This window comes from Lacerta agilis, chromosome 2 (assembly GCF_009819535.1).
Source record: "Lacerta agilis isolate rLacAgi1 chromosome 2, rLacAgi1.pri, whole genome shotgun sequence".
Classification (NCBI taxonomy): domain Eukaryota; kingdom Metazoa; phylum Chordata; class Lepidosauria; order Squamata; family Lacertidae; genus Lacerta; species Lacerta agilis.
In genome coordinates this window covers 106515075-106529977 of record NC_046313.1, presented here as the reverse complement: position 1 = coordinate 106529977, position 14903 = coordinate 106515075, and the positions used below count along the sequence as shown (strand labels likewise).

The 14903-nt window shown below is 47.7% G+C and overlaps 1 protein-coding gene across 1 annotated transcript; it reads right to left on the bottom strand.

Annotated features, from left to right (window-relative positions):
- Positions 1-2074: 2074 nt before the first annotated feature.
- LSM2 (LSM2 homolog, U6 small nuclear RNA and mRNA degradation associated) lies at positions 2075-8624 on the bottom strand. Its single transcript, XM_033141609.1, has 5 exons — positions 8574-8624; positions 7154-7221; positions 6806-6836; positions 4617-4676; positions 2075-2249 (listed from the first exon to the last, which is right to left on the bottom strand). The coding sequence occupies exons 1-5, from the start codon at positions 8574-8576 to the stop codon at positions 2124-2126; spliced, it is 288 nt and encodes a 95-aa protein (XP_032997500.1). The 5' UTR covers positions 8577-8624; the 3' UTR covers positions 2075-2123.
- Between the last annotated feature and the right edge of the window lie 6279 nt (positions 8625-14903).

The window sequence follows — 14903 nt, the reverse complement described above, 5'->3', positions numbered from 1 at the left end:
GGCTGTGTCTTATTCTGCATATGTATTCTAGATTCCAAACAAAGCAACACACAGGATAGAATGATGACAAACAGGTGTTCGGTCTTCCTTCTTGCACAGTTGCTTTAAGTCAAGGGATAAGAGGGTTGTGCAGCAGTAGTCAGGTTACATAAACACGGGAAACACATTAGGATATAAATGTGCGTTATTTGCCTGGCTTTCATTGGCAGAAAGAACTTGTATACTTGCAAAACGCATGGTGAATTTATTGGTGCGATTAAGTGAAAGCAATGCTCTAGCCATCATTGCACGAAGACAGATTTGGAAAAAGTAAGGGGCAGAGCAGTCCTAAAAGCCAATAATCCGGAGAAGGGCTGCAGGGCGTGGAAAATTAAGTGCATGGCCTTATTGTGTGTGCCAGACTTTTAGAAGACATCTGAAGGCAGCCCTGTTTAGGGAAGCTTTTAATGTTTAATAGACTACTGTATTTTAATATTCTGTTGGAAGCCGCCCAGAGTGGCTGGGGAAACCCAGCCAGATGGGCAGGGTATAAATAATAAATAATAATAATTATTATTATTCATACAGAACCATGGGTGTGGGTTTTTTTCCATGTCCTAGACCAGGGGTCAGCAACCTTTTTCAGCCATGGGCTGGTCTACCGGCCCTCAGACTTTCTGAGGGGCTGGACTATATTTGGGGGGGGGGGGTGAACGACTTCCTATGCCCCACAAATAATCCAGAGATGCATTTTTAAATAAAAGCACACATTCTACTCATGTAAAAACACCAGGCAGGCCCCACAAATAACCCAGAGATGCATTTTAAATAAAAGGACACATTCTACTCATGTAAAAACACACTGATTCCTGGACTGTCTGCGGGCCAAATTGAAAAGGCGATTGGGCCACATCCAGCCCATGGGCCTTAGGTTGCCTACCCCTATCCTAGACCAAGCCCATAACAACCACAATCTTTCAAATGCAACCTTTTATTCTTCCGCAACTTTACATACAATTTCTTCTTTCAATTTGCCTTCTTAAAAAACAAAAACAAACAAAGGTCACAAGGAAAACAAAATACAAGAAAATACAAACATGGGCAGGTCCCATCTTTGGGGGCCAAACACAAAAGTTGCTTTAAAGCATGGTTTCCCAAACTTGGGTCCCCAGCAGTTTTTGGACTACAGTTCCTGTCATCCCTCCCCACTGGTCCTGCTAGCTAGGGATGATGGGAGTTGTAGTCCAAAAGCAGCTGGGGACCCAAGTTGGCTGGCCCTGTGACACCCTCTGCTGGCCAAAAGGAGCATCGCCGCAGAATCTGAACCACCCCCAGTACTCCTAATTGGAATTCGGCACTTCCAAGCTCTAGGGAGCTTCTAGGTCCTTTCTGCACCACCCAGAATACCCACAGGATCGTGGCCTCTACCGGCAACACAGGTAGGAGAACAAATGAAGAAAGGACAAACACAATGGGCGGGGGGGGGGGAGAACCTGGAAAGGATATATGGTGGGATATTAGCCCCCCCTGTGAAGAAGTAATGTTTCCCACTACTGAGCAATGCCACAGGTAGAGCAGGTGGATACTAGAAGCATTTGCAGGAGCAAGGGGAGCTACTGGGAAACTGAACTACTGGCTCAAAATAATTACTTTTTTGAAAAGCCGCTGCCATTACTACAGAAGGGGGTTCCGCGCCCCCAGCAGGAACAGAACAGGAGTGTACAGACAACCTCCTTGAACTTCAAACAAAAAGAGAAAACAGATCTGTTGCTTCTTGCAGGGTCGGACCCAGGTTTAGGTGCGCTTGGAGCAGACCCACCAAAACGGACGGGGTTTCAGGAAGCCACGACTAAATTCCTATTGATTCCCGTGGGCCTTCTGCAAAGGTGACTCGTAAGTCTGGATCCAACCCACAGGAGGCAGGCACCAACCTGGGGCACGGATTCTGCCTCCCAATGGGTGCAGGACTGGGTTGGGTTGGGTGTGTACGCACAGAATATTGGTGGCAGCTTCCATGGCACAGGGAGCAGGTATGGAAGCTGGGTCTAGCTTTCCCGCATCTTCATTCAACTCTTTCCCAGGAAAACCGCGCAGCGCAGAAAGGGGAAGGGGGGGTGGTGGGAAATTGAAAGCAGGATGCGCCCTCACTGCTTCTGCTGCAGAGCTTCCTTGCGGGCTGCATCCTGCAACAGCTGCGTGTCGACCTCGTCGGCCGGAAGCTGGACGTAGCGGACGACCGAGCCGCGGATGAAGCAGTTCTTGACGGACAACTGGAGGGGAAGAAAAGCATCACAGGGTGAAGAGATCAGAAGCGTCCAGGCCTGGGCTAGGGAGACGCAACAGTTCAAATCCTCCGCTCAGCTGTAAAGCACACTGGGTGACCTTGTGGCCAGACAGCACCCACATACCATATTTTACGCTCCATAAGACACACTTTTCCCCTCCTAAAAAGGAAGGGGAAATCCCTGTGCGTCTTATGGAGCGAAGGCTTCGCGCCCGCGGCCACCCCCCGCCGCATTCGACGGGAGGTGGGGAGAGGCAGCGGCGATGTTGCTGGATCGTGCCCAGCACCTCCGTTCGCCGAAAGAAGCTTCTTTCGGCGAACGGAGGTGCTGGCCACGATCCAGCAACATCTCCACTGCCTCCGGGAAGCGAAGGGGATGTTGCTGGGTCGTGCCAGGTGCTGGGCACGATCCAGCAACATCCCCTTCGCTTCCTGCTGCCTCTCCCTATCCCCCACCGCGTTCGGTGGGAGGTGCGGGGAGGCAGCTGCGATGCCTGCTTTTGGGATCGGTGAGCGGCAGGGAGGTTGGTGGAGAAAACAGCGGGGATGCTGCTGCTTTCTCCACCACCCTGCACCCCGCGCGCCGATGCCAAAAGCAGGCTCATCCCCGCATGCTTTAAAGGGACATGGGGACGAGGGGAGAAACGGAGCGTTCTCCCCTCGTCCCCATGTCCCTTTAAAGCAAGCAGGGATGAGCCGCTGTGAAGGGCTCCCCCTCCAGCGCACCCCTCCCTGCCTTTTAGAGGAGGAAAACCATGAAAATATTTTTCCCTGGTTTTTCTCCTTTAAAAAACAGGTGCGTCTAGTGGTCCGGAGCGCCTTATAGACCGAAAAATACGGTATATGCCACGCAAGATTTTTTTTTGAGGTGGGGGGAGGTGACAGGGCACCAGATTGGGGGTTGGGGTGGGAAACTAACTCCCCCCACCATTCATTTTCAAAAACCCCATTAACTACTGTTACTAGAAGGCTAAAATGAGACTTAGGTGGAGCATCTTCTATTACCAGCTTCAGATATTTATTTTTGCCCAGGCTTTCTCTGACCGCACCTTGCTATTTCTGAATCCCTCATTTTATCTGTTTTAATAATGCTGTTTTAATTTTTTTATTATTTGCTTTTAATTTTGGGATACCACCTTGAGATATTTTTTTAAATGCCAAGTGGTTTTAAATGGCTCAGCAAACTTTTTCAGCAGGGGGCCGGTCCACTGTCCCTCATACCTTGTGGGGGGCCGGACTATATATTTTTTTTGGGGGGGGGAGAATGAATGAATTCCTATGCCCCACAAATAACCCAGAGATGCATTTTAAACAAAAGGACACATTCTACTCATGTAAAAACATGCCGATTCCCGGACTGTCCGCAGGCCGGATTTAGAAGGCGATTGGGCCGCGTCCGGCCCCCGGGCCTTAGGTTGCCTACCCCTGCTCTAAAACAAACAAATAATCAGGGTAAGCCTGGGGAAAGTTGGAGCAGGACGTTTTAAACCCTTTGATGCGTTTTCAGTAGGACATCTTACTAATCTACTAAGCGCTCCAACTGCATAACTCAAATCTGGTCTGCTCCACACTGAAATGTATAATAAACTTCCAACTATAGAATGGTACATTTCTGGATTTACTGGTTCTGTGCATTTTTGCAATACTGCAGACATTGGCATGCCCCAAACGACGAAGCCACAAATGCTGGCACTCATCATGCAAGGCTCTATTACAGGCTTTATTTAACACATGCCCCAGACTCACTTATTAGCTGATCTTTTAAAACAAATAAACCGTTTTTTAGTGATGCTGTCACCACTTTTCCAGCTTTCTCTATTGTACAACTTGAACCAAAAAAGGTTACCTTAAACCCCTGTTTACTTTTAGACTCTTTGCAAGTATTACAGTCCAGAAAAACTGAAAAAACTATCTCACCCCTTGCCTTTCCCTGCAAGACTAATTGCAGCTGTTAAGAGTAGTCAACAGGTTTCCCACACCTATCAGCTGATCACCCATTCCCACCACCCTTCTGAGTAATACCCCTCCCCACTCCCTCACTATATTTAAGGATCTGAAGAAGTGTGCATGCACACGAAAGCTCATACCAAGAACAAACTCAGTTGGTCTCTAAGGTGCTACTGGAAAGAATTTCCTATTTTGTTCAGAAAAACTGAACATTTTTTCATAAAGGTTTCATAAAGGTCCCTCGGATCTCCCCCAACCACCACCAAGAAAAACCCCTGCACTGGTTATGGGGCGTTACAGGTTAAAAGCCAGCAAGGGAGAGACCAATTTCTACCTTGGCATTTGTCTGCACTTCTCACACCAGCCGTCCCAAATCCCCCCCTTTTGCCCTACGTCCATCACTCACCATGTGAGGGTATTTCTCTGGGTCGGTCACACTGATGTCTGTGAGTTTGATATTCAGATACTGCAAAGCCAGAGAAGAGAGAGGGTTGTGGTGGTGGGGAAACTAAGCAAGCAAGCTTCAAAAACATTCTGCCTAGCGGCCTAGTTCATACCCCCTTTGGTGTTTATCCACCTTAATCAACACCTCTGGTCAGCTTCCACTGAACAGAGCCCTGTTGGGAGCATCTATTTCAGCATCCTGTCGTCACGGTGACCAACCAGATGCCAACCAGAATCTGAGCCCAACAGCGCTCGCTCTCCCCACTTGCTTTTCCACGCAACTGCTATTCAGAGGGGCGCTGTCTCCCACTGTGGACGCAGAACATGGCCAGGAGAGGTAGCATATAATTAACAATTATTCTTGCTAGGGACGCTGCCCTTGATCAAGAACTATCTAATGCGGCCAGACTCTCCACGTGGTTCCCTCGCGTGAAGGCAGTTAGATCTCTGGCCCACTATCTGAGTGATCTGATGGATCCTACACTGAGAAGGGCCTTTACACTGGCTCGATTTCATGCCATTCCCACAGCATTCTTACAGGGTGTATTTTCCAGTACCCCTGTGGATCTTCGACTCTGCCCATGCAACAATGGAAAGATACAGGACTTTATTCACTTCTTCCTCTACTGCCCACTATATGCCTCAATAAGGCTTCTCCCTCTAATCCCACCGACTATCGCCAGGGACGATGACCGCATGAAATATCTACTGGTGGATGCCAACCCCTTGGTTTCACGTGGAGTGGCCATCTACATATTACAGGCCTAGAAACTCAGGACCACCTTTTTGGCCAACTTCCCTTAGCCTTAGTCTTATGTATATTCCCAACATGGACACTGTCGTCACGCCCGCTAGCGATTTTTATTTTATTTGTTTTATCCAGTACGATTTTACTTCCAATTGTTTTAACTGTATCTGTTGTATAATCATGTCAGGCTACTGCCTGGACTTTTACTATGTGCTATGGCCATAGGGCTAATGCAATAAATAAATTGAATGATTGATAATTAACAATTATTATTTCCCCATGAATTTTCCTAATCCTCTTTTGAGTCGGTGGCCATCGCTGCTCTACGTGGAGCGAATTCAAGCATACGCTCTGTGGCGTTTTTCCCCCCCTTCGCCCGTCCTGAGTCTTCCAACACGTTCTGCTCCCCTGGGTGGGCCCCGTTTTCTAGTATTACGAGGGAGGAAAACTTCTCCCTGTCCAATTTCTTCGTGGCAGGCATCATTTCACACATCTCTGTCACGCCCCACAATTAAAATAAACAAAACCTTATAACCGCACTACTCAAGAGACGTTCTGCTTTCTGTAAGTCCTGCTTGCACATATCCCCTTTCCTCATACAGTGGGATATCAAATCCAAGCTCTTCTTCTCATACAGTCAAACAGGAAGGCCTTTTGAGAACCAAAACGCACATATTTTTCATAAAACCTAGAACATAACAGAAGCAAAACCTGCTAGATCAGACCAGTGGCCCAGTTAGTCCAGCATTATATTGATCCCTCAGATTTGCACAAAACCAGAAAACTGCACAAGCAAATTTGCAATTGCCCAGCTATGTGCTTTTGTGCATTTCCTGTGGGGCGGGGGGGGGGGGAGAATGTGAAGAAGAAGAAGAAGAAGAAGAAGAAGAAGAAGAGGAGGAGGAGGAGGAGTTTGGATTTGATATCCCGCTTTATCACTACCCGAAGGAGTCTCAAAGTGGCTCACATTCTCCTTTCCCTTCCTCCCCCACAACAAACACTCTGTGAGGTGAGTGGGGCTGAGAGACTTCAGAGAAGTGTGACTAGCCCAAGGTCAGCCAGTAGCTGCATATGGAGGAGCGGGGACGCGAACCCGGTTCACCAGATTATGAGTCTACCGCTCTTAACCACTACACCACACTGGCGACAGCACTCTTGCCCACCTGCAATTCTGTCTCTTGAGACAGAACCTAGTCATCACAGTTAGTAGCTGCAAGTAGCCTTCTCCCATGAATCTGCCAACCCCCCCCCCCCTTTTAAAGCCATCCAAGTTGCTAGACATCACTGCCTCTCATGGGAGCAAGTGCCACAGTTTAACCATAAGCTGCGCCTACGCGATCCACTAAGAATTAGCATAGGATATAATCTGTAAGGAAGAAATAGGCTTGAGGTGTAATTCATACCTGATCCACAGAGTGCAAGGTCCCACATATACTGTAAAAAAAAGCAGGAAAGGCACAATTAAAAGCCAGCCAGGACACATGAGATCTTTGGGGAGGGAGAAAGGAGTGTAAAGGCTGAGAAATAAATTTTATTTTTTACATCTGAAGGCAGCCCTGTTTAGGGAAGTTTTTTTTAATGTTCGAAGTTTTATTTTGTTTTTAATGTTCTGTTGAAAGCCACCCAGAGTGGCGGAGTAGAAATAAAAATTATTTTATTTTACTTTTTTATTTAGAAAAGGGTTGGGATCTGGGACCAAGGCCCCTGGATTTTTCCCAAGGAGAGCAAGAAGTGTTTGTACCCAGTTGTACCTCAAATCATTCTTCAGTTCAACCACCACGTCCTTCCCTACCAGGGACTTGAAGAATGAGTAGAAAAGCTGCAATGAAGGAAAAACAAATGTTAAGAGATCACCCAGCAACCTTTTTCAGCCATGGGCTGGACCACTGTCCCTCAGACCTTGGGGGGGGGGGGGTCAGACTATTTTTTTTTGGGGGGGGGGTGAACGAATTCCTATGCCCCACAAATAACCCTGAGATGCATTTTAAATAAAAGGACACATTCTACTCATGTAAAAACACGCTGATTCCCGGAACGTCCGCGGGCCAAAATGAGAAGGCGATTGGGCCGCATCCAGCCCCCAGGCCTTAGATTGCCTACCCCTGACCCAGAGACTCCCTTGCGCTTAAGAAACACAACGACAGCCTCGCACAACTTTTATTCCACTGCTCAGCAGGAAGCAGTGTGTGCCAAACACATCACCGTGTATATACACATCAGCTTCCAACAGGAGCGCCCAATGTTTTGGACTACAACTCCCATCTTGCCCCTGTCAGCGTAGAGGCCCATAAAGGAATAGGACCCAAAGTCTGAAAAGAGGTTTCTAGCCCCTTTGGCAACAATTGCTCAACTACAGGTAAATGAACTACCCATCATCCTTTTTTCCTCTGCCCATTCACGACTCAGTTCCCCCTTTGCTCCACTGTTCCCTTGCCTCTAATTTAGGCTAGAAGCCCTTCGGGGTAGGAAACAGTGCTCTTTGCCAAGTCGTCATACACTAATACGGTGTTACACAGAACAACAATAATGGTACATTACTATTATCACCACCATTATTAAATTTATTAGCGCCCTACACCAGCAGGCCCCAGGTGGGTTACCAACACTTTTAAAATTAGCAACAATTAAAACGGATTACAGTCATAGGAACAGGGTGGACCCTGGCAACACATATCTCTGATGTCTAAGGCCAGTGTTAAGGAGGTGCTTACAGAGATTCAGCTAAGGTAGTGCATGAGACTCTTAACTCATAAGGGTTGTGGGTTCAAGACCCACGTTGGGCTAAAGATTTCTGCATTGCAGGGCGTTGGACTAGTAAGTAACCCTCGTGGTCGCTTCCAACTCAACTATGAAAAAGCGAACGTAAAGAGCATTGATCCTAATGATGATGGCGACGCTGTTAGTATTTAAGGTGCATTTTTTTTTAGCTACCCTGCTGCCTGCATTCCTAGCCAAAACACAGGCTGCTCTGCTGAGTCCAGATATTAAAAGCAGGAAAAGTTCGCCCTCTCCCCCACCGACCCCGACTTGCAAGCGGCTTCTCTGACTGCAGAATAATAATAATAATAATACCCCCACACCCCATTGCCTCCTGCACCCTGCTTTAAGAAGGGGGGAGAAAAAGCAATTGCAGCTGCGTCACAGAACCAGCCCGTGACGTCACAAACTCACCATCGCCGCCGCTCGCCAGGCGCAGCAGCAGAGAATCCGCGTGGACCAGAACCCAGAAAGAACTTCCCGGGCTGCGCATGCGTCGTGCGGGCGCTCACGAAACGAGGAAGGGGGCGGGACAACCAGACGCGCTCGGGAAGCGCGGAGGAAGAAAGATTATTTTTTTAAAGGGGCCGCTGCCTAATTATGCCTCGCTCGGCGCCTTAAAGGGGAAGGAGGCTTGCTGCTCCCTCAATTGCCCTTTGCGGGTTCCATGAATGGGTAGAAAACTCGTTTTAAACTCTCAGATTCCCCCCCCCCAAAAAAAGTGGCCTTAAACACCTGGCCATCCTGGCTGCTGACACGAGGCCACAGAAGCGAATGCAGTTCTATCCATTAAAGCAGAAACTCTTTGCCACGTGTGCACCGGCTGACGCGGGTGTCGGCGGACTATGGGCGACCTCCTGATTCTCCAGTGCAGTGGCTAGACTAGGACCTGGGTTCGAGTTCCCACTGGGCTATGAAGCTCACGCTGGGTGCTGTTCGGGCAGTCATTGTCTTTAGCCTACCTCACAAGGTTGTTGTGGGGGGGGGGTTGAAGCTGCAGGGGGCGGGGCCGGTTAATGCGCACTTCACTTCCCATTCCCACATGGAGCAGTGACATTCGGAATTTGGGGTTACGTGATCCAAGCTCTCTCCTGCTACCAGCAATATCTAGACCAAACATGACAACGCAAAAGAAGTTCACAGTGGTGTTTGGGGCCACGGGGAAGAATCGGAGCGCATTCCTCTGATTTATTCAACTGGCGTCTTGCTGAATTCATCGACAATTCCTCATGAGGCAGGCAGACTCAAGAGGTTCCCCAAACCCAAACTTTGCCCCCGTTGCAGATCTTTGCTTTAGTCCATTTGCTCTTTAAGTCTCATAAATGCCAACTAGTGCAAGACCAGGGCCGGCACACCCATGAGGCAAGGTGAGGCAACTGCCTCAGGTGGCAGGATCCACTGGGGCAGCAGATCTAGCCTCAAAGGAATGCATTGTTGCAGCCGCTGCCACAATGGTAGCAATAGCCAATGCATGCTTCTTGGAGACCAGATTTGTTGCCACCTTGAGAGTTCCTCCCACCCCACAAAAAAAATACTGCCTCTGCAGTGGCCTCTTGGTGAATAGGAGGCACCGCTGGTCTCCTACCATCCCTAGGGTTGGGTTGGTCCTCGGAGGTGTCCTAGGCTCTGCAACTGCCCAGCATGTCTGTTCACTCGCCATTTTTTGGTTTGCCTTAGGTGCCAAAATATCTGGTGCCGGCCTTGTGTGCTAGGCACGCCTTAGGAACTTATTGGGATAGTATGAAAAATTATAACATACACCAGTGTGCCAATCCTGCAAAATTTGCAAGGGTGTGTGTGTGTATGCTCACCTTCCCTTCTCTTGCCTTTCTAGGTGGTCATTGAGGGATTTGCGCTCCCAGGTATCGCACCAAAGTGCAATCTGTCTCTGAGCTCATCCCCCCCCCCCCTTTCTCCCACAATTGCGGTGGTGGTGAGTTAATTCTGCTACGGATGGGATGATACACCTAGAAAGGATCTGGACTAGGGATCCTTGTAACCAGGGTTGCCATATGTCCAGAATTTCCCGGACATACACAGAATACAGTGTGTCCGGGTAGAAATTGGCAAAATGTCAGGGAAAATCCAGGCGTATGGCAAGCCATGTCGGCAGTGTCGTTTTTGCAGATTTCCCTTAAAAAAATAAATAGCTCCAAAATGGCATTTCGCTTTTTGAAATATGGCAACCCTATCAATGTAACAAGTCAAAACAAAATAAAAAATAAAAAAATTCCTTCCAGTAGCACCTTAGAGACCAACTAAGTTTGTTCTTGGTATGAGCTTTCGTGTGCATGCACGCTTCTTCAGATACACTGAAACAGAAGTAACAAGCACATACTTTGCCTCACTTTGCTTAACGGTAGGGCTGGTCCTGGGCCCAAGGCATTTTGCTGCCTGAGGCGGACAAGACGATGCCCTCTATTCCCCATACAGAAGCCCATCAGGTTGGCATTTGAATCTTACAGCAACACAGGTGACAGGATAGCATCAACCACATCACCTGAGGGGCAGTAGGCTAAATGAGGGAGCACAGGGCTGGCAATATTATAGCACACACCTCTCCAACCCCTCGCTGCAACTTCATGCCTTTGCGCAACAGCCTCACTTTGCTTGATGGTAAAAGCAGCACTGATCATCAATGCTGTGGCAGAGCTTCCTGGATCAGGCCCAGAAAGAGGGCCTTAAATTGCTCTTTTTTTGTCGTCGTCCCCCCCCCCCCATTAAAGTAATCGCAGCAAACGTGTACAAACTCATTGCTTCCACCCAGGGGCAGCAGAGATTCATGCCCTTGCCTTGCTTTCCCAAAGTACAGTAAAATACATTGGGGAAATCCTCCTGACTAAGTCAGTTCCATAAGTTGACACTTGCAGCTTTATCCTCTTGCAATTCCTTTGTCAGTTTCAATCAGATGAGAGGCTACATGTGATAAGCTGCAAGCCAGGGCACACATATGTTCTGGTTGCTATGGATACGCTGCCTAAAATGGCTTCCCTGCGGCGAGATCCTCCCTTTCCCAGCAGAAAACAAAACATATAGCACCCAACAAGGCACTCCTATTTGTGAGCCCCACATTCCTGGCAACCGCTGGGGAGGGGACAGAGAGAGACCGACTGCCATGATGGCCCCGATCCACTTAGGGAGTACTTCTAAACTACAGCCAAGTCGTGAAGTGGCTCATCACCACCACAGAGAGGTCATAAGAACATAACAGCCCTGCTGGGTCAGACCAAAGGCCTGTCTTGTCCGGAGGGTCCATGGCACATACCTGTCAACTGTCTGGGACATTCCGTTTGAGAGCATGGCACCCAAAAACATGCAAGATAACATCCAAACACACATTTTGAGCGAGATTGTGGCACCCCAAAACATGTTTTAGGTTGCCACACTCTTGCACAGGTCACGCGACTTGCATGGGAGAATGCCCTGGAAGACGAGTCCTGCTTTCGCTCTGGGACAAGTTGGAAGCTATGGTTACATCATTCCAATAACTAAAACTACCTCAAATACCGTATTTTCTGGCGTATAAGACGGCTGGGAGTATAAGACGACCCCCAACTTTTCCAGTTAAAATATAGAGTTTGAGATATACTCGACCGCATACATTCTCCACCCGGCGTACAAGAGGACCCCCGACTTTTGAGAAGATTTTCCTGGATTAAAAAGTAGTCTTATACGCCAGAATATACAGTACATCAAAGTACGAAAATTGGCTTTTGAAAAAACAATGCTAACTGGGGGCCGCTAGCATAAACCATCTGAATACCACCCGCTCAACTGTTAGGAAGTTCAAAGCACCAACAGTGACAAAAGTATGAAAAAGATTAACTATGGGAAAACAGTGGAGAATTTTTTTTTTGGGGGGGGGGAATGGCCACTCTGCAGAAAGTCCCCTCCAGTAGTCCTTTTTATTGTGCATTCATGATGACTTGCACACATGATGTTTTCAGGGCAGTCACACATGAGCCCACGTTTACAACACTGTTTGTACCTGCAAAGATGTTGAGATATTCGTACTGCTTCATTTCCAGCCCGTGCATATCCCGTGACCGCCTACTGAAATCCCATAACTTTTAACACCATAAACTTTCTGATATATTTTTGTCTTGCTTTTGCTGTGCTGTAGCCCACCCCGTTCCCCGTCCCAGATAGCAATTACGTGGGGTTGCACCGAGGCGGCACAAATTAAAAACGGAATAAATCTTCTGTTAATGCACTAAATTATTGTGTCAAGCACAGGTTGTGGAACATGCCCACGTGAAAGCAGCCGTCTGGAGGGGCCCAAGGAGAGTCAGATAAAGGAAAAATCTCAGAAATTTCCTCCAAAGCTTTCCTGCGGAAAAACCTCCGCTCCGCTCTGGTGCAGAGCAAATGAGAGAAGGGAAGATTACATCCCGGCGTCGACATGAGCATGAGCAATCGTAAGATGTAATGAAATGTTGACGTGGACACAGAGTAGGCGGATGATTGCATGGTTCACAAGTGGAGACAGATGCGTCAGTATATCTGCATTGGTGGCCATAATTTATATAGCTACCTGGAGCTGTAAACCTATAAAAGAGATTTTGATTTGGGGCACCAACGCATGCACACTCATCCTTTGATGACTGTTATTTTTATGGCGAAAACAAATTACTGCTTTCTTTAATCAATCTGAGGCCCGCCTCTTCTTTTCTCACCTGTTGTTGTTTTATTTCTGTGTGTAAGATCCTCGCGTTCTCTGTTCTTTACAGAAACCCTTTGGGTTTGTATTCTGCAGCTTTATACATCTAGATAGGATTTCTATCAGGACATAAGCAGGATCTTTTCCTCAAAGGTCCACAAAAGAGGTCTAGGGTATTCACTTGCAACAGCTGCTTCGCCATCTAGTTGCTTCCTGTGAAGGGACAACTTCGAGACCCCAACCTCTCCCTTTGAATGGATCCTTCCTTTAAACCAGACTTGGGCCAGCCTTTCAGATGGAGCGAGGCTTCGAAGAGAAGACTGCCCTGAGAAAAACAGGACACACAGGGCCTAAGGATCACTCAGGCCAAAGAGCACATCAGAGCAGGAGTCGCCAACCCCTTGGGGACTATGGTGACATTTGCAAGCCAGAGAAACTGTTAGAATCATAGAATCATAGAGTTGGAAGAGACCACAAGGGCCATCCAGTCCAACCCCCTGCCAAGCAGGAAACACCATCAAAGCATTCCTGACAGATGGCTGTCAAGCCTCTGCTTAAAGACCTCCAAAGAAGGAGACTCCACCACACTCCTTGGTAGCAAATTCCACTGTCGAACAGCTCTCACTGTCAGGAAGTTCTTCCTAATGTTTAGGTGGAATCTTCTTTCTTGTAGTTTGAATCCATTGCTCCGTGTCCGCTTCTCTGGAGCAGCAGAAAACAACCTTTCTCCCTCCTCTATATGACATCCTTTTATATATTTGAACATGGCTATCATATCACCCCCTTAACCTTCTCTTCTCCAGGCTAAACATACCCAGCTCCCTAAGCCGTTCCTCATAAGGCATCGTTTCCAGGCCTTTGACCATTTTGGTTGCCCTCTTCTGGACACGTTCCAGCTTGTCAGTATCCTTCTTGAACTGTGGTGCCCAGAACTGTGGGCACCGCAAACACACACGCATGCACAAAATACAACCGACTTTGTTGGCTACAAGAGAATGCTTCTTTCAAACCTACCGTAATTTCAGCAGGGGAAGAGGAGCTTCTGGGGTGCCATGTAAGACCCCTCCGGGCGCATGTGTGCCCACAGGCACCGTGTTGGCAATCACTAGGTTTCTTTTTAAAAGACATTTTAATTTTGAAGTAATGGGAGGAATTCAACAGTTGATTGTTCTGTCAGGAAAAGCATTCTGCTTCGCCAGGTGAAACGATCCCTTGCCTCTCCCCTACCCCTGTGCGCTATTCAAGGTGTTCTCCTGACTCAAGGGTAGTTTGTGGGGAGGAGGGAAAGTCCTATTGTGGAAGCAAAGCCCTTGTGGGTGGGCCCAACCTGTACAACCATACCAGGTTCTCCAACGCGGAGCCGGAGCAGTAAACAAAAGTTAAGAACAAGCAAACAAATGAGGTGTACAAACAAATGAGAAGTACAAGCAGAAAGAAAAAGTACATATTAGTCATACACATTGACAACCCCCTAGATTAAAGGATTTTAAGGGTTCACACTAGAGTCATAAACTGGACATTTTTTTTTTGGCACCAAGGTCCAATGTTTAAACCTGTTCCCTCTAACCTCCCGCAGTTTTTTTTTTCTTTAGCAAAAGAAGGGGGGGTATCTTAGCCCTCTCCCCATTTTAGCTCTTTACTTGCAAAGAGATCCTCTTCCTAGCAAAGCATTTGAAAATGCAAACCTGCAACAGCAGTATGAAATTGTATAATCCATTCTACCAGCCCAAGACTCTGCCACTTATTCCACTCTAGGACTGTAGGTCCAGTCAGAAGTCAAGCAGAACCCAGAGCCCATGCAGTGAACAAGACTTCTCAAATGCTGAAGGTAGTGCCTCTGAGGGTGTCAAGAGTACATTTCTCTGCCGCTGCATTTTGAGCCCCTTCTCTAGGTCTAGCTTTTTGCCTAGGACTGGTATTTACAAGCCTTCTGTCTTTGTGTTTTTGCAAATCCAGGTTTTCCACCAGCTGTACATTTACCGGAGAACTTAATTCAATCCAAAATCCCTAACAAATCTTTGCAACTGCAGGTTTGTCTTATCCACGCTCTGTATTTTAGATGTGCACTTAAAACCCTTTCTGTG